Genomic DNA, 25,409 nt, shown 5'->3' with positions numbered 1-25,409 from the left:
GCTATATTTGTACATAATAGCATTGGACACCAAGCTTCTTTAATAATTTTCAGTTCCAGGAATTGGATTTTTTTTCTATCTCAATAAGCGCTTCAAGTCAAAAACTTTTTTTATTCAGTTTTTGGAAATAGGAATGAGTTATCGATCCATGAACAAAAGGTTTTTGGTTTTCAAACAAAAAGTTTTTTGAAAACCCCTTTTACTGCTGAAATAAAATTAAAATAATCAATTTTATTTCAACAACGAAACCGTTTATCCAAGCCTTGAAACCAAAAATTATTCCTTATGTAATTTAAATGTTGTATGACATTACAACACACAACACTCACACTCAAAATATAAAAATTTTCTCATTTCCTTTTTCCGATTCCTTTATTAAACAACTAGCTGCGTTGCCCGGCTTTGCCCGGTCTACTTTGAAAATAAAAATTGTATCAAGTGAAGTATATTTAACAATCAGGCTTAAATGAAAGAAAAAGAAACATCATGCGAAATTTCCCCTCCAAACAATGATGACAGATATAAAAATACTTTTAAGAAATTTAAATGAGAAAGATGGATTTAGAAAGCGTAACCATGGAGACACAAAGTAAAATAAGTTTAAGAATTGAAAATAAGAAAGATGGAAATAAACAATATAATCAAAAAGCGTTACCGTGGAAACGGAAAATAAAATGGTTAAAAACTTGTATAGAGAACAGATTTTTGAACTTCATTTAATTCGCTTGAAACTTTTTTTCTAATGGAGATAGAGGGTTAAACTTTCGACCATAGGTCGAGTTAGATCTGGAGTAATAAAAGCCGCTCTTTTCAGTTTTGTGAAAAAGAAAACAGTGGGACAATCCCTTCACTTTTTATTGATGGATTTAATAAAGAAAGTAGTGCTTAAATTTCAGCTAAGCCTAAACAAATTCGAGATAAAAATGCAAATAACTCCCGTCGTAATTAAGTTAGATCATTGAAACAAATTGCGTAGAACGCGGAAAGTTCTAGTCTTTCCAACGATATATAATATTGATATGTGCAAGTAATTTTTCACCCCCCATAATCGGGAATTTATGAGAAAATTGGACCTAAATTGGAATAAAAAAAGAACTATTCATCGAATTTTTTTCGAACTGGTCTGCAAACCTTTTCAGGACTTAAAGGAACAAACTGTGAAAATTTCATCGAAATCGGATGGGTAGTTCTCGAGTTTTGCGATTTCAAACACACAGACGCTTTTTGGGGACTTCATTTTATATTATGTAGAGATGTTTTTTTTTTTTTTTTTTGCATCAACGGATTGAATCACTTTCTTTCTTTCTTTCTTTTTTTTCTTGAGCAATCACGATTGCTTATTGTTCTCATTTGACTGTTTTGAATTCCTATGATTTTATTTTCCCACCACCTCCCTCTGCCAGCACCACCGTCGCGTCGACCGGCCTCACGATGCTGCTCCTCTTGCAAAACCGTCTCCACGTTGCGTCCATATCCTACACACACTCATGTCTGCGCACAGACATAAACACACAGTCCTATACACACACACACACACACATACATACACTCATGCCTGCACACAGACACAAACACATATGCCTACATACACACACACGCGCGTACACACACAGCACTGCATACATAACACGCACACACATGCATACATACACACGCGCACGCACATACATGCGCCTATACAAACACACACACATGCGCCTACACAAACACACACGCGCATTCATACACACACACGCTCGTGATTGCGAAAAACATAATTTGAATTCAAGATGCCAAAAATTCAAATTTATGTAATTTATTTATTTATTTATTTATTTATTTTTGAACATTATAAAAAAAAGTTTGTAAAAATACATTTTATCACGATTTTAACTCAGTAACAAATCACGAAATTCTCTTCTAAGCAGTTTATCGACGGTTAAAAATCCCTAAGTGTGTTTTGAAAATAATTTTTCCCCCAGGGAAAGCGCACTCCTTCGAAATCGATTGAATCCACTCAATGTAATTTTCGAATTTCTCCAGGTTCCTTTTTCGGTGAGGATTACCAGAGATGCGTCAGCGGAATGCGTTTTCTTTTGTTACATTTTAAAACTTACTCTTTGTTCTAATAGTTCTCTTTTGTGTGAGGAAAATAGTGTAGGTGTTAATTTTCCTCAATTGTTGTTTACTATTCTTCGCGTATATTTCTCTGGATGTAGCATGTTTGCTTTCTTTTAATTCAATAGAGGTATAATGCTTTTCTTAGCATTTTGTAAATAGTGTAGATCTTAGAATAACAAAATGAAAATTTATCTGAAATTTACACATAGTTGTATGTTTTAAATTAAAGGTTTTCCCCCATTGTTTCAGCATAGAAAAAAGAAAAATCATAACTTGGAGTGAAAATTACCTGTTCGTCTTTCCAACTGTTTTAAACCACAGGATTCTTCAGGTTTCAAAAAGAATTTCAGTAGCACTCTGAACACCACGGAGTTCAACAGAACTCTTTCGGTGAGTTAAAAGTGCTATGAAAAAGAACGACTTTAAGTGTTTTGATCTTGCATCAAAAAACACCAAAGAAGTGATTTCTATTGATTTCAATAACAAACTTCCCCGTTAATGAAGACGGTGGATTTTCGATCGGCTAGGATCGAACCCGAGACCCAGGCCACCACGGCCGCATTAATATATATAAGGCATTCACGGTTCCTCATAAATTACTTCAGTTTTTCTTATAAATAATTTTCATAAATCTCATGAAATGCCTATTCAGCTTAGGGGCTGTCCGCAAATGATGACCAACATTTATATTTTAAACATATTTGGCTCTTTCCCCTTCTTTGTCACAAAATGTCACACATAACCTTACCCCCACCCCTCCCTTGTCACACGCCACGCTGTATTTCATGAACATTCTTCTTCTTACTCAACCCATTCCCGTTGTTCCAAATAATCTCCCTTCCCTCTCAAAGCGTGACATCATTAGTGGACGAACCCTTAGTAAAATTATGCTTCGATCTATGTTGATCTTCTTCATAATAGACATTTTATGAGGATGGATCCGGAGGACTTTGAAACTTCAGCTGAACTTCCTCTAAGTTAGGACTGCCAGACATAACATGTAGCATAGTTCTTTGTAAGTTACTTAAGCTTACTACTACACTTTCATTAATAATTCGCCATGATAAATGCTACAAAATTTAAGTTTGACTTAAATTTTTGACTCCAATCTGTTTTGATGTTCTTCAGAATGGATATTCCAAGAAAGTAGATCCAGATGATTTGGAACATCAGCGCAATTGACAGTGACCGTATATTATGACTATTAGACATAACATTAAGCACAGTTCGTTTAAGTTACTTCAGACTCGCTACTGCACTTTCATTGATAATTCGTAATCTTAAATGCCATGAAGTTCCAGTTTAGACAAAACTTTGACTCAAATCTACTTTGTTATTCTTCAGAATGGATATTCTATGAAAATGGATCCGGATGACTTTGAACATCAAATGATCTGTCTTTATGTTATACTTTTCAGATACAACACAAAGCACAGTTCTTTTGTAAATAACGTTCGCTACCACACTTTTAGTGGTTATTCGTTTTTATAAATGCCGTGAAATTAAAGTTCAACTAAAAATTTTGACTCCAATCTGTTATGATATTCTTCAGCTACGGCAATCTACGAGAATGGATCCGAATGACTTTGAACGTCTACTAATTTGTAAAAATGTTATGCTTTTCAGACATAACGTAAAGCTCAGTTCCTTGTAAATTGTTTTAAGTTCGGAATTAAACCTTCTTCAGAAATAAACTTCACAAATGCCATAAAAACCTGGTTTCTTCAATACCTCTAGACCTTGTTCGGGATGAACTTTCCATGCGAATGAATCCGGATAACGTTTCAGCAAAACTGCCCTTCCTTATGTTGTGTTCTTTTAAAAATAAAGTTCGCAATCAAAGTTTCCTCAATATATGTCTTCATAAATGCCAACAAGCTCAGATAAAATATATTTGCTTCAATCTGTCTCCACCTTCTACAGGATGGACATTCCACGCGAATGGATCCGGATGACTTTGAACATCAGCTTCCCAAACAGCACATTATCACCCAATCTTTCTGGCGTGTGGGACAGCATAGAGCATGTTCTTACAGAGTACCACAAAGAGAGGTTGACTATCACCAACTTACAGAACCTCATCCTCATCACTCTTTACGTCATCACCTTCATCGTGGCGACCTCGGCAAACACAATAGCTCTCGTCGTTTTCTGGAGGTGAGTAATAATTAGTCACTTCTTAGAAGAATTTAAAAAAAAAATTACAGTATTTAAGCAATGTACGCAAGAAAACGCTTTATTCAATACAGTATGTTTCAATGTACTCATTAGATGAATTCGATAATTATGACTCTCAGTGTATTTGTGTTAACCAAATTTGTACCCGATTCAAACCTTTTACATGCAAGTAATCATTCTTTTTTTTCTTCTTTTTCTTTTACAGGGTGACAAGAAATAACTTGGACACACATAATACATTACAACTTTAATGCTAATGAAAATATTACAACCAAACTTCAAAACTAGTATGAATACATTATTTCGTCTAATATATTTACTAACTTTCAAAGTGGCTACCTTTAGCCTTAACACAGAGCTTTAAACCGGTCACAACATTTTCGGCTATGGGTCGTAACTCATTCTCTGATATTTGATCCCAATCCTTGCAAAATGATTTCTTTAGGGATGCCAAAGTTTTATGAGGTTTAGCACACACCCCTGTCTCCAAGACATTGTTACATTGTTGAACGACGTCAATGACTCCAATCTGTAATTGTTTGGGGTGGGATATGTACTCGTAAGAAAACACCACTTGTTTTTGATGATCAAGGGATAAAATTAATCAAGAAAGATATCGCAAACTCATTTTGGAAGATGTGGTCTTTCTTACCTTGGTGGCAAAAGTTCTTTGGAACCAAAAGATGGACCTTACAACAGGATTCCGTACCTGCACACAGAGCTAAAGGCACTCAAGATTGGTGCAAGACACATTTTCCGGACTTCATTGGAGCTGAAGAATGGCCACTGTATTCACCAGATTTGAAACCAATGGATTATTCTGTTTCGTCTATCTAGAGACAAGGGTGTGTGCTAAACCTTATAAAACTTTGGCATCCTCCCTAAAGAAATCCTTATGCAAGGCATGGGAGAAAATATCGATAAGTAAGTTGCGGCCCATAGCCGAAAATTTTACGACACGTTTAAAGCTGTGTATTAAGGTTAAAGATAGCCACTTTGAAAATTTGTAAGTATATTAGACGAATTGATGTATTCTTATTTATTTTGAAGTTTGGTCGTAATAATTTCATTAGCATTAAAATTATGATGTATTATGTGTGTCTAAGTTGTTTCTTGTCACCCTGTATTTTTCCAATTTTTATAAATTTCAATAAAGTTTTCTCATGTACTCATTAGATGAGTTCGAATTTGATGACGTCAGACCATTTGTGTTAACCAAATTCAAACCTTCTGCTCGCAATTATTCTTTTCTTTTTCGTTGATTTTCTTGAAATGCCCTCTATTTTGGTAAGCTTAATAAAAGTTTTGATTGCACCATTTAGTAATGTCTAATTTGTATTCATAGAACGAAGACTCAATGAACTAGGACATACTTTTGAGTTTAAATATAAAACTGCTGCACAAAAGTGACTCAAAGTTCTGAAGTATTGGATGCACAAGCTTGAAAATGATAATCTGTTCCAGTAATTTTGATAGCATTTCATTTAAATTTTAAAAAAAACTGTAAAGCTTGCTTCTTGCCTCCTTTTCCTGTGATACATCTATATTGAAATTTTTATGTCATTTAATATGCCAAGTACTCAAGTTGGGAGTTCCCCTAGTGAGGTACCTCTAAGGATGCATTTCGTCATTTACACTGTGAGGGAAGGAATAGGGAAAACTACATATGAAACTCATTCAGAAATATCGTAGTATATTTTAATTGTTTCTACTATCTTGTTTCCTAGTTATTCAAAAAGCAATCTCCTTCCAGTCAAACTTCCTCCCCAGCCGTTTTCGACTATTCACATGAAAAAAGTCACTTCCGATTCACCAAACTTTAATCAAATTCGTCATGGGCACCCATATGCAAAATTTTAATGGGGGGGGGGGGGCTCAGTTATTTTTTCCATGATTTAGGAGGATATTTTCCCCATAGAAACCGATTTCAGTACAGATTAGAGTTATTAAAGTTTGACATTTTTAATAAATTATTCATTAATGCATTAATGGCTTTAGAAGAAATGTTTTTACATTTTTGCAAAGAAAAAAGTACTAAAAGCAAGGAAGTTCTAATTTCTAAGGAGGGGCTTGAGCCCCCACTTGCTCCCCTATGTGAGCGTCTTTGAAACTCGTCACGCGATTGATTCGAAAATGATAGCAAGACAAAATCCGAGATATACTGATAGTATACGAGAATCGGGTTGATTCAGGATAATTCTCACAGCCGTTGAACTTCTTTCGATATCGTTTTCAACCAGTCCCGCGGACGAAGTCGCATCTGATTCACTAATCAGATGGCAGAATCATCATATGACCAAGTCGAAAGCGATAGCTCTGTTAAATCCTAGACATATGAAAATCTAATTGTTTCCAACTCAGAGGTTCGAATCTCAAATGTGTGTGAAAACTTTGATAAAACAAATTCAAACTAAAGGTTGTTTTTTATTTTCTTTTTTTTTTCAGGTTCCAACACATGCGATGCTTATCAAATTCACTATTAATCACATTGGCAGTATCAGATTTACTAGTTTCTTTGGTGTGTATGCCCATGGCAATTGGATTTTACACGTACAAGCTTTGGATCTTTGGTGAAGTCATGTGTAAACTAGCAAACTACCTTCAAGGTAAGACATTCTACCCTTTAAAACGTAATGGACCCTATTCACCTGACGTCACTGCGGATATTAAACGTCACTGCGGTGCATTGTGGGTACTGCAGCAGGCGAAAATCCAGTTCTAAGGCGTATAATAACACTTGGGGGCTCTGTGGTAGAAGCTTCGTCCTCTAAATCGGAGGTCGTGGGTTCGATTCCTGCCGGTACCCTTGTGTTGTAAATCCTTCATGTGTGTGTCCGCAGGAAAGGCGCATGGCACGCAGTCCTTTATGTATGTGAAACTGTTTAGCTTCTAAATAAATAAATAAATAATAACACTTGCTTTTATGCGTCTTATAGGCTCTTCTTTCTATTAAAAAAAATCTTTTGGATGTTTTTAACTAAGAAACGTTGCAAAAAGAATGATGAACCATTCATTTGGTCCGAAGTTCTCTCTTTACAATCGTATTATAATGATTTTAAGGGGAGTCAGTACTCTAAAAAATTCGTTTATTCTTTCAAAAATTAGTTTTTTTTTAATTTTTATATATTATGAAACCCCATTTCAATACCTTTTTGGTGATATTCTTAACTTCTTTATCGTGCTTATATTAGAAGTAAGTTAAAATAAGCTTTAAAAAACGTAAACCTATTTTGATGAGGTATAATTTTCCCCTTTAAATTGCAACATCTCAAAATTGTATTTCTGAAACTAAATGTTCCTTTTTCTCAGAAACTAAATTGTGTTAGGCTTTGAAATTTTTACCACCTATTACATAAATATAATTGCATATACTGAAGTAAATTTTTTCTCATATTCGAAAAATATTTTTTGTAAGGCTGATTTCGTGTTGCAAAATGGCATTTTTTGAAAAAAAAAATACAGTGACTTACACATTTTTTTTTCAACTAAGCTTTCTTTGTGTAAAATTTTACTTCAGTATAGAGAAAAGAGTCTATTAAGGTAAAGAAAAGTTTCATAATTGTATCTTTAATAGATTTTCAGAAAAAGGTACATGAACCTGTGCAAATTAACATTGATGGTATAGGGAGTACTGACTCCCCTTAAGCCTTTTTCGTTTTTCATCAGAAACGTGATGAAAACTCATTCTCTCTTTACTTTTTACTTTTCTCAGCATTTTTCATGCAGTTTGTCTGTTTAAGCCTTAAGCATGTTTATGATGCATATCAAGTCCAGTAACCATTAAACAAAACGAGTTTTAATCGCACTACTAACACTGCATATTTAGTCAAAATACCCGCAGATGAACAGTTGAAGGAACCGTTGCCAAACCGTGAATAGGGTCTATTCACCACATGCAAGATATTTAGATCTTTGTAGTGAAGTGCAAAGAATTAATGACTGAACTTTTAAACCATTTTTCAAAATTAATTTCCTCCTTGTTCCATTTTTCAAATTTGTTGAAGGTGTTGCCGTAGCAGCGAGTGTCTTTACGATGACCGTAATGAGCGTGGATCGGTACGTTGTCATTTGTCATCCCATTGCATTCCGGAAGCACCTCTACAGAAGACATGTGGGATGGAGCATTCTCTTGGTGTGGTTACTGGCTCTTCTGCTCTTTGTTCCCGTCCTCATAGTACGTAATACGCATGGGATACTTCTTCACGCTGGGACAAGGTGAGACAGAAAATTGATTGTTGCCATTATTCAGGACAAGTATCTCTCTAGTTATTTTAGGATACTGTACTCTTTGAAGAACTAAATACTGTCTTTGCTGCTTTTAAAAGCTAAACAGGTTTTTGATACATTTTTAAAGTTTAATTTCAAAAAAATATTTTTAAATCTTAGGAATTAAAGTTCATTTATATCATGCCAATATTTCATTCATATTTAGGCACTACTCATACTTATTTAATTAAGGCCCTTATTAAATAATAACCGTCGGTATTTACTTTCTATACTTCGTAAGTCTTATTCACAACTCCAACAAACTATAGGGGGCACTGTAGCCACTGCCTAATGGCGGATGAAAAAGGTAAAACAAACGCATGCGTAAAGTAGAAAATTCTCATAAATCTAGTAAATTTTGTTCGCATGCATGACTTTTTCACTTTATTCTATTTAAATTAATTTTCAAAGTCTTGTGGATATTCTGGCCCACGTAGAAAGAAATGAGAATTCAAGAAGCATTACTAAACGTCAAAAAGTATTGCAAATTACGTAGTTCGTAGCTCTAAGCAGCCATTTCCACGATGTCGAATTTGATATTTATCAGTTCTTGATAAAACTAAATAATAATTGTCGCCTGAAAGAATATATTCTTGTCGCCTGACAAGAATAACAATTAATGCTAAATATTTTTTTTAATGATATTACGAATTATTATCAAAAGAAGATGATACTTCTTTGTCTTGATTGGCTAGCGCTAATTGTTTTGTATTTGTAGCTGAGTTATTTCTTTCAAATTGCAGAATCGGTTAATATTAAATTTTTCTGTTTCGTATGTTTCTAATTTCTGAGTTATGATTTAATTACACTGGTGTACAAAAATTAAGGATGAGACAGTTTTTTCAATATAACTTTGTACAAAAGCTTTCCAAATCAACACATTTAATACCGTAAGATCCCCAATATGTAAGAACATGTGCAATGTAAGCAACACTTACTAAAAGAGAAATCAGAGGGATAAAAAGAAGCTTTATTGAAAAAGTAGTTACTGAAAAAGTACCATACCTGTTCCTTTCAATGATGTTCGAGGGATGATTGCGACTTCCCCGCTCTCTCCAGATGAGTATGCGATGAGAATCGCTTCTCAGTTTGAATCTGCTTTCATCTGTAAAGAGTACTCGTCCCCATTCATTCTCTCCAATTCCGATGTTCCCAGCACCACAGAGAACGCCTTCTCCGATGGGCAGGCGTTAGAGGTACACACCGTATAGGGCGTCGTGCAAACAGATCACCACCGTGCAGTCTGCTGGCCACGGTAAAACGCGATATCGGTCGTCCAGTCGCCTGTGTCGTGTGTCTAGCGATTTCTCCTGCTGTCTGCCGCCTGTTTCTTCTGGCCTGTAAGACAATACACCGGTCATCTGTTGGTGTGGTTCCTCGTGGACGACCACTACTGAACCCCGGATAGCTGTTCCTGTAGTTTAAAATTGTCTTCAAAGTCGGAAACGATGCTGTGAGCAATTCCGAACTCTGCAGCCACACTTGTCACACTGCGACCTTCCTTCAACTTCCCAATGATTCGACCTCGGGTAAAAACATCCAGATGTCGTCTAACAGATTGATTATTCGCCATTTCTCGCTGAGGCAGCAACTCGGTGTGATTTTAATTGCTATACGGCGTGCAATCTCTTTGCCAGAAATACTGATCTTACACCGACAACATGCTTTATACTACTCAGACACTCCCCCATTACGTCTGCTTGCATATCTGCGCATGTGCTACCGTACATCCCCTTACTTAATCTCCTGATTGGTCTTTCTGTCCGCTCTGCCTCTTCGTTCAGCTGATATGCTAATTTTTCGACTTCGTCCTTAATTTTTGCACACCAGTGTATGCCATTCTATGCAAATCATTAACGAAATTCTCACGGATATATGGAGGTAGTTTTCTTTTCAATTGATCTACATTATTTCTTTTTACTTATCGAATTCTGTAATTTTTCTATCATTTTATTCCACTCATGATAAAAAATAAAAATAGTTGAACTGAAATGCGAAATCTTGCCAAGGGTTCATTGCTCGCACAATACTAAAACTATAACCCTAAACAAATTTGGCGAAATCTTTCAGTTGAGAATGCAAGCAATAAAGTAAATTCTTTCTCGGCTAAATTTTTTCATTTCGTTCTACGATAATATATTCAAGAAAATATTTTGCACACTGTCCATTCCAACTAAATGCTGCTGTAAAATATGGCTAGTTAAATTAATTTAAGATTAAAAAAAAACAGATTCTTACAAATTCACACAAAACAATAAAAAAATTTACCTAGTATAACGTTATCCAAGTTTGTTAATCCAGAGTTTTCTTGTGCTTAAGCTTTCACCATTTAACAATCAACTCATTTTTTAGAAGGAATTAAGGAAAACTAACATTATTTTCAGAAGCTCGAGAATACCATTAAGAGACGAAACAATTTCTGTTGCTGAAAGCAATCTAAGACACATCAAATGCGTTAAAAAATACTCATAAAAAAACTGCCTATGTTTACCAACAGACACACGTGGAACGCATTGTTTTACCATTTTCTTTAATTTTGTAAATCACCGCGAGGTAGCGTATTCGAGCGCTGAAGTTGCGAATTTCTTCTATTTTAACAACTTTATTATTATTATTAAATTCCACTCATACGAATATGATGATTCGCTTCTAATCACAGCAGATTCTAATCACAATCTTAAGGTAAACATTGTTTGTACTTATGACAATATTTCATTAAAAAATTATTTTAGAAACTCTATCTTCAAACTTACATTTTATAAGGCAAGTACTTTGATAAAGAACAGCTTCGCATTAAAGTTTTCAATAAAATTTAAAACGTTTAATTGACAACAGCCGTTTTCTGTAAATATAAAGCATGGCCCCACTAAATACGTTCACAGGCCTTGACAATTTTTGACTTTTCTGTTTTAAACCGATGCAGCTCATGCAGCCACCAATCAAATTCAGCGTTTCAATGCAGCTCATGCATCCACCAATCATAATCAATGTTTCAAAGTTTGTTTATATTTTTGATTGGACGTCGCCCATTTTTACCGCAAGAAGCGCCACTGGGAACCACTGCCTCCACCAATCAATGGCAAAGTAATGGAAACAGGAGTACCCTGTAGCGCCCTCTTTATTGACATGGGTTTCAGCGATTTCCACGGCCTATAAGAACTAAGTGGGGCCATGTAAAAAGTAATCCTTTGGAATCAAAATGTTCGAGATACAAAATTTACAGAAATTCTCATTGTTAAAACTGGAGCAACATGTAATGAAAAAATTGTATGTGGGAATAATCCATCCACTCTAAGATTTAGAAGAAAATTCTCAATACACTACAAAGAACACTATCTAATACGCTATATAAGTTTTCCACAATGTATCTCAAGAGTAACAATCTGATTAAAATTTCCTGGAGGTAAACATGAGTGGTATTTGTGGTACTCCTCGCAGACTATTTTTCAAGTTATTGGAGTGTATTATCATGTAGGCATTTCTAATTGTGACTGTGTGTGGGGGGGGGGAGGAATTAAGGATGAAAAATGATGGAAGAGCAAGTAACGTAATTACTTTTTCGAGAGTGCATCATTTGCATTCTCAGTGAGGAAAGTTCTTGAGGATAAAACGAATATTTGCAACTCTTGAAAGCGAGTGATTAATGAATTTTCATGCAATTTCGAAAGAACGAAATACATGCTAATTAAAATTAGATGTTAAACAGAAGATGAAAGGCGGTCGGCGGAACACTATGTATTAAGTACATTTTGACAAATGTCTCAATGAATACGATTATCCATAAATTCAAGATGTTTCCTCAAAAACTAGGAGTTTTTAAGGCCTAATATAATTTTTCCGTACATGAAACGTTTTCAAAGCCCTGAAGAGCATGTGTGCATGAAATCTGCTAAATGAGTTCCATTTTTTCCAGCCACGAACGCTCTTTCGTGTACTGCGTCGAAGATTGGTCAACTTCATCGGCGAGAGAATGGTTTGCTTTCGCAACGTTTACTTTAGTGTTCGTGATCCCAGGTGCCACGATGACTGCGGCCTATTGCCGGATAGGTGTCAGGCTGTGTGGGGGTAGCACAGGTCTCAACCGGACGGAAGGACAGCCCAGAAAACAGGTTAGTGGAAAAAAAATTGAACTTTTTTTCTTTGTGAATGCATCACTTAGGGTAACGGCACCAGTAACAGACATAAGACACAGAGAACAGACATGGGACAGTCATAAGTGTGGATTTAAAAAATAAAAATTTGAGGCAGGTAAAACGGATGTTGCTGCGACCCATGAATATGATGCAACCATCTAGTGTTATCAGAGTGAATTTTATGAGCCAGTTGGTATTTACAAGGCAGTGGCTGAAGGTTATGTACATTCACCACGAGCAGAGCCTGATTACCGCAGGGGCACGTGGGGCACAGGGCCATCTTCTTAGATTTCAGGGGGCCCAAAATCCCCCTAATTTATCATAGTAATTAAAAATGAATGATAATTTCACTCAGAATCTAGAATACAATCATATCATTGATATTTTTGCCAATGCCAAGACAAGGAAAAAAATCTCTTATTTGTTGACAAAATTTCCCCGTAAAAGTTTGATATCTTTTGCAAATCCCAAAACCCACTCCCAGTTTAGTCTGTATTAACTATTAAAAGTTTTATCATAGATAATTTTTATGTTTACGGTTTACGGTTTCGGACAAATTTTAACCACATCTTATATTTATAATTATAATGTATTGTAACGGATTCGGTGCGACTTCCACTTTCTTGAAAGGATGACACAGTTCTTGATAAAAGCACAGGAAATTTATTTACACTATGTACAGGAAATATCGTCAACAACTGCTAAATTATTCATCAGCAATTAAGCAATTATCACACAACACCGTAAACTCAACGTTTACACACGTATTTACTTCCAAATACGAAAACAACACAGCGAAATGCCTCGCAATCAACAGAGCAAAAATGCTCTCAGTTCGAAATATCAATCGAAACTCCACTGTTTATCCATCGCTAACGGCTTATATAGACACCGAAAAGAAATTCTCAAATATTCCACACGCTTCTGTAAAGTAGTAGACCGTTATCAAATTTTATCAATGAACAAAAAGGAAATAGGGGTCGTATACTTTAGCCATATGAAAAGGGGTTGTATATTCATTACGGGAAACTATTTACAGGTTACGTTCCTACAATAATTACTATTTACAGGATTTGTAACATTGCCCCCTTCCCAAGAATTGCACGTCCCGGGCAGTACAATCCCCAGAAAGGGTGCCAAACTTCTATCACAAGTTTACAAATATACACATTAATTAATAACTAACAGATACAGAAAACACAATAATAACAAGAAATATACTAAACATTAAAAGCAAAAATTATCTACAACTTTTATGTTATCAACCATGGTTGTTTACGTAATGCTCATGAACTATGGCCATAGTATGGGGCTAACCGATCATAATGTACAACCCTAGGTTTTGCATTAGGTGATTTTTGGATCCTCACTACGACGTCATTTAGTCGGTTAAGGACTTTGTAGGGTCCATCCCAATGCGACTGCAATTTGGGTGACAGACCTTTCCGTCGGATGAGATTCCATAACCAAACCTTGTCGCCTTCGTTGAATTCATGTCCAGTAGACCTTGTGTCGTATCGGGTCTTCATCTTCTCCGCCGCGATGTTGATTCGCTCTCGTGCGAAGTTATGAACGTCTTCCAACCGGGCCTGGAGATCCTGGATGTACTCCTCAGGCGATGAAGGCGCATCCGGAGGACGACCGAAGACGAGATCACAAGGTAGCCGAAGCTCTCGTCCGAAGAGCATCTGAGATGGGGCAAATCCGGTAGTCTCGTGGACAGCACTGCGGTAGGCCAGCAGGAACAAAGGTAGCTTCTTGTCCCAATCCTGTTGATTTCTGGATACCATAAGTGAGAGATTATTCAGGATTCTGCGGTTAAATCTCTCCACCATGCCGTCCGATTGTGGGTGTAGTGGTGTTGTCCTAGTTTTCTCAATTCCGAAAATTTGACATAGGCCCTTAAACACACCAGAGATGAAATTCCTCCCTTGATCGGAATGAATCTGCAAAGGTGTTCCGTATCTCGAGATCCAATGTTGGACTAGAGTCTCTGCTACGGTGGTAGCCTCTTGATCTGGAATGGGATATGCTTCCGGCCATTTGGTGAAGTAGTCGATGGAAACAAGAATGTATTTGTTCGCATCAGTAGTTCTTGGTAGAGGACCCAAGATGTCGATCCCAATTCGTTCGAAAGGAGCTCCAACGTTGTACAGATGTAGCTTCCCTCTGCTTCTCTTCTTCGGTCCTTTACGAGCAGCACAGGCGTCACAAGAATGGCACCACTTCTCCACGTCATCCTTCGCCTTGCTCCAGAAGAAGCGCTCCCGAACTTTATTGAGGGTTTTCAAGACACCAAAATGTCCTCCAGTCGCACTACTATGTATTTCTTTCAGAATATCTGAAATCCTTGATCGGGGAAGTAGTAACTGCCACCTAGATGTTTTGCCGTCATCAGATTCCCATTTTCGGTACAGCACGCCGTTCCGTAAATGGAGCGAGTTCCATAAAGCCCAGTATCTTTTTGTTGCAGGACTGAAGATGGAAACGTCCTGCCAGCTAGGTCGCCGACTGTCACTTTCCATGAACTCCAAAATTGGTTTTATGTCGGGGTCATCAAGTTGATCTTTTCGAACTTGGTCGTCACTCCATGGATCAGGTTCTGATGATATTGGAGTCACTGTCACCTGATAGGCGGTAGGGCTAGTCGTTCCATACCGTTTCTCGATTCGGGAACAATAGTGGCAGTTCTCAGGACAGGGTCTCCTTGATAAAGCGTCAGCATTACCGTGAGATAACCCTTTTCGATGCTTGATCTCCATGTCATATTCCTGGAGCCGCTGTATCCATCTGGCTATCTGGCCTTCCGGATTTTTGAAGTTCAAAAGCCAAGTTAATGAGGCATGATCTGTCCGAAGCAGAAATTTTCGGCCGTAGAGGTAATGATGGAAGTGTTCTACAGCTTTCACTATGGCCAGTAATTCCTTTCTGGTGACGCAGTAATTTCGCTCCGACTTTGATAAGCATTTGCTCCAGTAAGCGATGACATGCTCATTTCCGTCAATTTCTTGGGATAAAACAGCTCCGATGCCCTCGTTGCTCGCATCAGTGTCCAGGATGAAGGATTTTTCAGGCTGAGGATAGGCGAGGATAGGCGTTGATGTTAAAGCCTCCTTCAGTCGTAGAAATTCATCTTCGCATTCTTTGGACCATTCGAACTTTTGCTTGCTCTCCGTCAGCTTATGCAAAGGTCGTGCAATGTTGGAAAAACCCTTTACAAACTTCCTGTAGTAGGTGCAGAGCCCCAGGAAACTTCGCAGCTGATGGATGTTTTGGGGACGACTCCAACTCTTGACAGCAGATACCTTTTCTGGATCGGTTTGTACACCTTCAGAAGAGATGATGTGACCAAGGTAGTTCACTTCCCGACGGAACAAATTACATTTGGACGGGCTTAACTTCAGATTGGCTTCCTTAAGCTTTTGCAGCACCTTCCTAAGATTTTCCAGATGTTCTTCGAAACTGCGTCCCACGATGATGATATCGTCTAAGTAGACCAGACAGGATTCGTAGGAAAGTCCTCTTAATACTGTCTCCATAAGACGCTCGAACGTAGCTGGTGCATTGCAGAGGCCGAAGGGCATCACTTTGAACTGCCATAAGCCTTGTCCAGTTGTAAACGCTGTCTTCTCTCGGTCATCAGGGTGTATCTCAACCTGCCAGTAGCCGCTCTTCAAGTCCAGGGTCGAAAACCACTTGTGTCCGGAAAGAGTGTCCAAGGTGTCGTCTATCCGTGGAAGAGGGTAACTGTCTTTCTTGGTGATTTCATTCAGCCGTCGGTAATCGACACAAAATCTGGTGGAGCCATCTTTCTTTCGGACCAAGACGATTGGAGACGCCTAAGGACTGGATGACGGTTCGATTACATCGTTCTCCTTCATCTCTTTCAGGAGGGTCTCAACCTCTTCCTTCTTGGCGAACGGTAGTCGTCTTGGATGCTGTTTAATAGGGAGGTGTTCTCCAGTGTAGATCCTATGCTGCGTTAAATTCGTCCTGCCCACATCCTCCGATGTAGATGAAAACAGATGCTTGAAGTCCTCCACCAATTGTTCCGCAGCAATTCTTTGATCTTTCGATAATGGCGCACTCTCAATTAACTTCGATGTCAAGGACTCAGAAGACACAGTTTCGGGGGAATTGATTCTTCTAACGATGCAGTTTACTGGAGTACAAGTTGCTAACACTTCACCTTTCCGAATATTTCTTGGCCTTTCACTCACGTTGGCGACTCTTACAGGAATTATATCCTTGGAAAGGTCCACAAGCGTAGATGCTACCAGCACTCCTTTTAGGTTATTGCTTAGGTTAGGGTATTCAATGAGTCCAAATCGAAAACTGTTGCTTTCTTCAAGGGAGCCAGGTATTAATGATTCTGACCTTGAGGGAATCGATAAATCTGTTTGGGCTATTATTTGATGAGCGGATTTTACATCACTTTCTGCAGGGAAAACGGCTATGTCTTCTCTCATCGAGTGCAGCTCATTAGTCTTGAAGTCGAGAGTGAAGTCATATTTCTTCAAAAAGTCCAATCCGAGAATGAAGGGGTCCGTGATATTAGCGACGAATGCCGTATGATGGTAGGTGGCATTCCCAAACACTATTTCCAAGTCCACTTTACCGTCAATCTCGATCTTGTCACCTGTCACAGTCTGGAGACTTACGCGTGGCGATGTCCACAGCAGTTTCAATCCAAATTCACGAGCCACATCTGTCCTAATGATTGTCACATTGGCTCCAGTGTCGACAATCAGTCTGCAGGGGTTCCCATTTACATGTGCGTAAATGAAAAGTCCATCACTGCCACTACTAGAAGCGGAAATCTGCAGAGCTCTGGTGGTGGTGATTTCCTTCCCTCGCGTAGCTTGGCGAGCCGGACAACTCCTTCGCAGGTGTCCTTCACTACCGCATTTCCAGCACTTCTGCTCTTGTTTCTTTTGGGCTGTTATGCTGCTCAGATGTCTTGTCAAGTCACCGAGTTGTCTCTCAAGTTCAGCGAGGTGGGACGACCTGGAATCAGACTCATCAGCTTCCTGAGTCCGGATTAAATGGCGATCCACACGGGTTGCTTCTTGGGCGGCCTCGTATCTCATCGCATACACAACAGCAGAATTCAGGTCTTTGACATTCGCCATCCGTAGAGCTTTCTGGATTTCCGGATCTCGAACCCCGTCGATGTAGTAGTTGAGTGCCAGGTTGTCTCGAACATTCGCAGGACAGTCGCAAAAAGCAAGATGAGACAATCTCTCGACGTCCGCCGCTAGCTCTTGCAGGGTTTCCCCGGTTTTCTGGAAACGGGACTTCAACTGGAGTCGGCTGAAATCTTTCTGGCACTTCTCACCGAAGCGAAGCTCCAACGCAGATGTGAGGGCGGCGAAATCCAGGCGCTGGCTGTCCGGAAGGGTCTGAAGAATGTCCGCTGCGTCACCTCTCAGGGATGCTGCAAGATGGCAGGCCTTGGTAGCAGAGTCCCATCCGTTCGCTTCCGCCACTATCATGAATTGAGTTTTGTAAACCTGCCACAAAGTTTTGCCATCAAATGTGGCAAGTTTAATGGATGGTCGAGCAACCGATGTGGGAGCGCCAAACTGTACAGAACTGCTTTCCGCGGTCGCCAATCTCTTTTCCACGTCCTTAAAGATCTCTTCTTTAAATAGATGAAATCTTCTATCTTCTTCTTCAAATTTATTTTCTACAGCGTTGAATCGGCTTTCAACGGTATCAAATTTTTCTTCAATAGCATCAACTCGATGCTCTATGTCATTAAATTTATTTTCCATCAAGGTCTTTACCGAAATAAGGTCGTTTTTAATTTCTTCTTGGTTAGACGTTAAGTCCATTTTCAGCACAGTTAAATCGCTTTTTAACTGGTCTTGATTTGCCAACATACTTGCAGTCAGATCACTTTTTAATTGTTCTTGATTAGCCGCCATATTATTTTTTAATTGTTCTTGATTAGCCGCCATATCGTTTTTTAATTGTTCTTGATTAGCCGCCATATCATTTTTTAATTGTTCTTGATTAGCCGCCAAACTTTCAGTCAAGTCGCTTTTCACAGCATTAATTGCTTCCAGAAGTTGTTTAAATTGGTCATCCATTGCGCGAGTAATCACCATAAAAACAAAGTCTATAAATTCAAACAGTCTTTATGAAAAAATGTCCAAAGTCACACTTACTCCAAGAAAGTCCAGAAGAAGCCCCACGTTGGGCGCCAAATTGTAACGGATTCGGTGCGACTTCCACTTTCTTGAAAGGATGACACAGTTCTTGATAAAAGCACAGGAAATTTATTTACACTATGTACAGGAAATATCGTCAACAACTGCTAAATTATTCATCAGCAATTAAGCAATTATCACACAACACCGTAAACTCAACGTTTACACACGTACTTACTTCCAAATACGAAAACAACACAGCGAAATGCCTCGCAATCAACGGAGCAAAAATGCTCTCAGTTCGAAATATCAATCAAAACTCCACTGTTTATCCATCGCTAAAGGCTTATATAGACACCGAAAAGAAATTTCTCAAATATTCCACACGCTTCTGTAAAGTAGTAGACCGTTATCAAATTTTATCAATGAACAAAAAGGAAATAGGGGTCGTATACTTTAGCCATATGAAAAGGGGTTGTATATTCATTACGGGAAACTATTTACAGGTTACGTTCCTACAATAATTACTATTTACAGGATTTGTAACAGTATTATCTCTTCTACTTTTTAAATGTACCTTTATACTATATTGTGATATGAGGTACAGTAAAACCTGTAAAGTTGACCACCCTTGTAAGTTGACCACCTGTTGACCGCTCCTTTCAGGCACATAATTAGATCTGCATTATATAATTCAACCTCTATAAGTTGACCACCTCTTTAAGTTGACCACTAAAGTAGGGCACCGCAAGTGGTCAACTTACACAGGTTTCACTGTACCACCAAATTTAGCACAACTATGTTAATACGCAAGTATCGAAATATTTTATTGCTTCTTTAATAGCATAAGGGGAAATATAAAGGAGGGGGGGGGGGGGCACAGAATGAATTTTGTGTGCCATTCTCTTCAAATATTTTGGGCAACTCCGGGGGAGGGGGGGAGTTGGAGCCTGAAATAGAAATGTGCCCCGTGTCCAATATCAGAATGATCGGGCTCTGACCACGAGGTCTACCGGTGTTTCATGTTCATTTGAATTTAATAAGCCTTTAGTTCTAAAAATAAAGACCTTTTGCAGATTTTGAAGAGAAAAGGGGAATTTTGTTCAATACTCATCCTTTCTTCATCGTATCTGTTGCTGGGTGTCTTTAGAATTTTCGGTGTCTGTTACTGGGGGTCGGACCTTTTTTCGAAATTCAGAAAATAAAAATAGAATGAACTAATTCAAAGTTCTAGAAGCAGCCAAATGTTAGATGAGATGTCGTTGCATGAGAGAAAAGTAGTTTTAAAAGTTTAAATACATTAAGAGGCTCAGAAAATTGAGTTAAGCTGAAAGCGAAGTCTTAAGCATGTCTGTTAATGGTACCACTACCCTAGTTTGTGTTATTGCAGGGATGCCCGTCCTTCCCCAAGAGCAAATCCCCCAACCCAGGATCGAGAGCCCAAAGAAAAAAATACCCCTGAAAACAACTCCAATAGAATTTTCAATGGCGCAGTCTCCACCATGAGCCTCTCCCCCCCCCCCCCAGTTGGGTTGAGCATCCCTGGTTATTTTGTGACTAACTACGTCACCCGCTTTGCAAAGTCCTGATCGAAAGTAAAAGCGGTGCCAAGTATCACCTATTCAACACTTTAGTCAAAACAAAAGAGGAGACATTCAGTGTAAAATTTCCTACCTCAACATTGACAGAAGTCCCTAAAAATCCCCATTAAAAATCGGACATTAGCCACAAAAAAATCGCATTCAAATAAGGACATTAATCCCTAAAATGCCTATTCTAATGAGGACAACAGCTCGAAATTGAATCCTCTCAAATCCGAACCCCATCAAACTGTCTCTCCCCGCACTATTTGATAAGTTTCAAAAACCAAAATCCACGAAGCTATGCTTGCTATTTCAAGCAGCTTTGAAATTATTTTTTTAACTTTCTCAATAAAATTAACTTCAAAATTTGTTATTCATTTTTGTTTTAAGCAGCGAATTTAAAGCGCGTATCTGTTATGCTACACGACTATATCCTGATAATTATTTTGCATTATTCAATCGATAAGTTTCTGTTGCAAACGAAAATTTCCTAACGACGAGAGAGCATCTCTTTTGTTAATTAAAATGTCTCCGAGCAAGTGCCGGGAACGTAACAACGAAGAAAATGTCAAAAGCGAAAAGAGAAGTGAAATTTGTCTTCACTTGTATTGTCTAGCATTTCTCTTGAGAATGCCATTCACCAGAGTTAGAGCTCCGTGAGTGAAATTCAATGAATGACAAAAAGGAAAAAAAATGTATTATGGCGAAAAAAGAATTTTTCCCGTGATTCACATGGGATATCTGTTTGGGAACAAATCCGTTTTACCAGCGGGTTTAGAGAAATCATGAAGTTCACAAATGTTAACAAAGGAAGAAAATTCCCTCTCCTTGTTCCATTTTTAAAGATATTTCAACAGATAGAAATCCGTTGGATAGAATAAGATATTTCAACGGATTCTTTTCACCTACGGGATTCGAGATATATTTAAGTGCATACCGGCAGAGCCTGGTTACCACATAGGCCAACTAAGCCTGGACCTGGGGCCCCTTTTCTTACTTTTAGAAGAAAAGGGGCCCCAAATTTTTAAAAAACCTATGCATAGCATTAAAAAATCATATATATTTGTGAAAATAACAAAAATTAATAATTTCTTAACTGAAGATATATACCTCTTTCAAATATTGCTAAACATAATTTTAACATTTTGTACTGACTTAAAATGATAGACTACAGAGGGGACCTCCAAAGTATTGTGGGCCTTGGGCAAGGGCGGATTCAGAAATTTTTCAAGGGAGGGGCGATTGATTTTTATTACTTGCTTTTTACTTATGTATACTCATTTAAAAATATTTATCACAAAGATTTTGGATTTTAATTTCGAAACAGTGCAGGATCACACCCGAAACTCCCTTTTCCAAATATCAATGAAACTCGTCTAAATTTGCGTTTTTTGAACTTCATTTTCGAAAAATTACCAGTGGAGAGTTTTTCAAGGGAGGGGCTATCGCTCTTCCCTCGTATCCGTCCCTGGCCTTGGGCCTCACTTTCAGTTGGCCGGGCCCTGCATAAACGGTGCTCCGTTGTGTTCAAGAGCAGTGCTTTATAAAACTGGGTTTGTCAGATGCAAAGCGAAGGGATGCTTCGGAAGGTTGTAAACCTTCCAAACCTTCCCTTGTAGAAATGAAACTGAAAACGAAACAGTGACAGTCAAAAACTATTTTTGAAAAAGTACAATTTTTATGTCTGTCTAACACTAACCATACATATTAATATATCTATGCTACCAAGTTAAGCACAAAAGCCTAATCTGCACTTTTTATCAAAATTGAGTTACGATCACCAGGTGGTTCTTTGTCACATATATTACCTAAGGCCCCTATGTATACGAGCCGACGCATCAGCTTAAGATTAGCCATTTTGGATCGGAGCGCGTGTTTCAGTGGCTGTCTTTTTTGGCAAGTTATCGCGTTAGGTGATTTTTCACTGCCAACAATTATTAGCGGCACATGAATTGTTTATAAAATAAAATATTATTTTTGGCCAATTTGGCAAACCCGAAACTTCAGTCTGGTAACCCTAAGTCCGCAACATTGAAAGATCCGGTCCAAAATGGCTAAATTTAAGCTGATGCGTCGGCCTGTCGATATAACGGCTCTAATATTACCTAAGTACAATGTTGCATGGTCATTTGTCAATGGAAAATATTGTTAATTTTTTTTTTTTTTTTTAAGTTGCATCTGAATCGAATACATTGAGGCATAAAATTTGAAACGGCAATTTCTCATTTTAAACTCGGCTGAACTTGATCGTAAGAACTTAGTTGAATCAGTTTATCAGGACGGTGAAGGGTTTTTGTGCGAGGGTGCATATCAGCATCAGGACTTGGTAGTTTGGAATTTTTCGATGAAATAATAAATCATGCTGTTCATTTAAATATTTTAAAAACTAATTTTAAACTGGAGCCAAAAATTTGGTTATCGGAAACAACTTTTTTTTTTATCAAGATAACGATAAGAAGCACACGGCTTTCAACGTTTGCGTCTAGTGCCTCAAAAAATGTCCTAATGTTTAGAAAATACCTCTTCAATCTCCAGATTTGAACTTAATGTAACATACTTAGAGATATCTGGAGGCTAGATTACGAAAATACGGCTTTGAAACGAAAATAGAGCTAGAAACAGTAACACTCAAAGTGTGGTTGAACACTTACTTAGAAATCACGCAGAAAAAAAAGAAATAAAAAAGAATGAAAACTATTCCCAGACGTTTAAAAGGTGTTTTTGATACTGCATGATATTTTACTAAATAATTACTTAATAAAAAGTTAGATTATTCAATAATATATAGACATTTTTTAAAGTGTACGAAGAGTTTTGTGAGATAAAATTTCCGGCACTTTTTGGTTTTTGATTTTTAAAAAATTAAGTTTAACTATTTTTTAAAAAAATTGCATGTATTTTTGTTGAAAATTGGTCATAGATCTTATAATTAAATACCTATACGAAATAATAATTCCAACCAATGTATAGGGTCGTATTTCATTGAAAGTCGTAGGTGTACGAACACTTTTGAGAGCCACTGTATGTCTGTCTACCTATCTATATGTGTCCGCTTGTCTATATGTATTTCTGTTACATCCTAAAGATAGCGAGATAATTTTAACGTTCCAAGTGTTGCTGAAACAAATTGCTTCTGAGGATTGTATTCTACCCAAACAGGTGCAAAACTATTTTGATCACTAAATATACTGTACGGATGCCAATTATATAAGCATCCATGTTCTTCCCAAAACCGTTTTTTCCCCCCACTGCTATTTTAACAAATGGAATCGTTTAATCCAGTGGTGACCAACCATTTTTTTACCCGAGTAATAAAATGGTTGTCGCGTGCCAGAATACGCGTAAAAATTTTAAATTGTTCTAGATAACGTGGACAAAACATGGAAACGAAAAGAAAATGAAACCAAGAATTGTCGTTATCATTGCTAGATGTTTATTTTATTAAAATGAAGTTTGTGTTTGATTTTCAGAAACCAGAATTTGAGAATTTGTCTCCAAATTTCAAATTGTGATTTTTGTTTTGTGAAGTTGAACAAACCAACGGGCCAACTTCACGAACTATATGCGGCCCACGGGTCATAAGTTGGACGCCACTGGTTAAATCCTTCGCCTATTGAATTTCATCTCAGCGAAGCCAAACCATTATCATGCTTGAAAATCAAGTAAACAACAATTAGAACCGTTATAAACTGCAAAAATTTGAAAGAAACTGCAGACACGTGTTTCGAGGTCTCAAGGTTGCAGTACAAAGTTATTTATTCATTTCTTAATGTTCATGTTTGCTTCATGCGATGTTTCATTATTTCTCCTTTAGTCGGTGACCTTCAGAATTCAGAACATTATGGAACGCCGAAAATTAGTAGCCAAGCGGTTCCTCATCCTAACTACAGTATTTGCTGTTTGTTGGGTGCCCTACAACATTGCTACTTTACTACTAGATTTCCAGGTAATTCTTTCGTTAAAATATAGTTTTACAAAAAGTAATTGTTTTTTGACCTCTGAGACCAGGTTGCGACTGGAAGCACATTTTTTTCCTCATTAGGTAGATGTAAGGCCCATGTAGGTATACACAATTAACGTAGCGGCTTTAGCAGTTCTATACCAACAATACTTAATCTGCGGTCCATGAGTCGCATACGACCGGGGCTCCGATGCGACTCGCTGCATCTTTAAAACGTAATCTAAAATTATTTAAAATGAAAAATCAAACCGAAAATGTCAATAGGAAAATTTTATGTGAAATACACACACACAAAAGTGTCATTTACAATAAAATTCAACCTTTCAAAATAGTAGAAAAAATGACAAACTCAGTTGTTACCATTTACCCTGAAGTGCAACATGTATGGGGTAAATGGAAACACCTAGATTGACATTAAAAGCAGCAGGGAAGGGTAAATTTAAAACTAAATGTTTTGAATAACCTTCAACATCTTTATCTTTACTCTACTAATAATAAAGCTGAAAGTCTCTCTGAATGTCCGGAGGATGTCTGGATGTCTGCATCTCTGTGACGCGCATAGCGCCTAGACCAATATTCGGCCGATTTTCATGAAATTTGGCATAAAGTTAGTTTGTAGCATAGGGATGTGCACCTCGAAGAGATTTTTCAAAATTCGATTTTGTTCTTTTTCTATTCCAATTTTATTCTAATTTTATCGAACATTTTCCCGAGGAAAATTATTATAAGATGGAAGAGTAAATTACCAAGTTATCATAACTTAGAACCGTAGCATGGGCAAGCCCAGTGGCGAAAAAATTCACCATACATTTTTTGTAAAAATACAGGCGAACAAAAAGACCTTTTAATTTTCTACTGCGGGCAAAGCCGTGCGGGTACCACTAGTGAAAAGTAAAACTAGTTGAAACCTGTTACTTAAAATTTGAGGCAGTGAGAAGCAAAGGGATGTAAGTGAACATTTTCAAGTTTTAAGTTAAACGCGTTCAAAGTTCCGGTCCTAGGTAGGCTTTCATTGAAAGGTTTTTCTAAATCA

At 37.6% G+C, this 25,409-nt stretch overlaps 1 protein-coding gene across 1 annotated transcript in view; it reads left to right on the top strand.

Moving 5' to 3' along the window:
- The first annotated feature begins 4,024 nt into the window (after positions 1-4,024).
- Positions 4,025-25,409, top strand: part of LOC129216605 (QRFP-like peptide receptor) — a 34,683-nt gene continuing 13,298 nt past the window's right edge. Inside the window, exons 1-5 of the mRNA XM_054850821.1 lie at positions 4,025-4,257; positions 6,724-6,884; positions 8,283-8,493; positions 12,458-12,653; positions 24,230-24,361. Coding sequence (XP_054706796.1) covers positions 4,025-4,257; positions 6,724-6,884; positions 8,283-8,493; positions 12,458-12,653; positions 24,230-24,361 — 933 coding nt within the window. The remainder of the gene's footprint in view (positions 4,258-6,723; positions 6,885-8,282; positions 8,494-12,457; positions 12,654-24,229; positions 24,362-25,409) is intronic.

Source organism: Uloborus diversus, chromosome 2 (assembly GCF_026930045.1).
Source record: "Uloborus diversus isolate 005 chromosome 2, Udiv.v.3.1, whole genome shotgun sequence".
Lineage (NCBI taxonomy): Eukaryota > Metazoa > Arthropoda > Arachnida > Araneae > Uloboridae > Uloborus > Uloborus diversus.
Note: the sequence above shows the minus strand (reverse complement) of the source record. Positions and strands in the feature narration are given on the sequence as shown.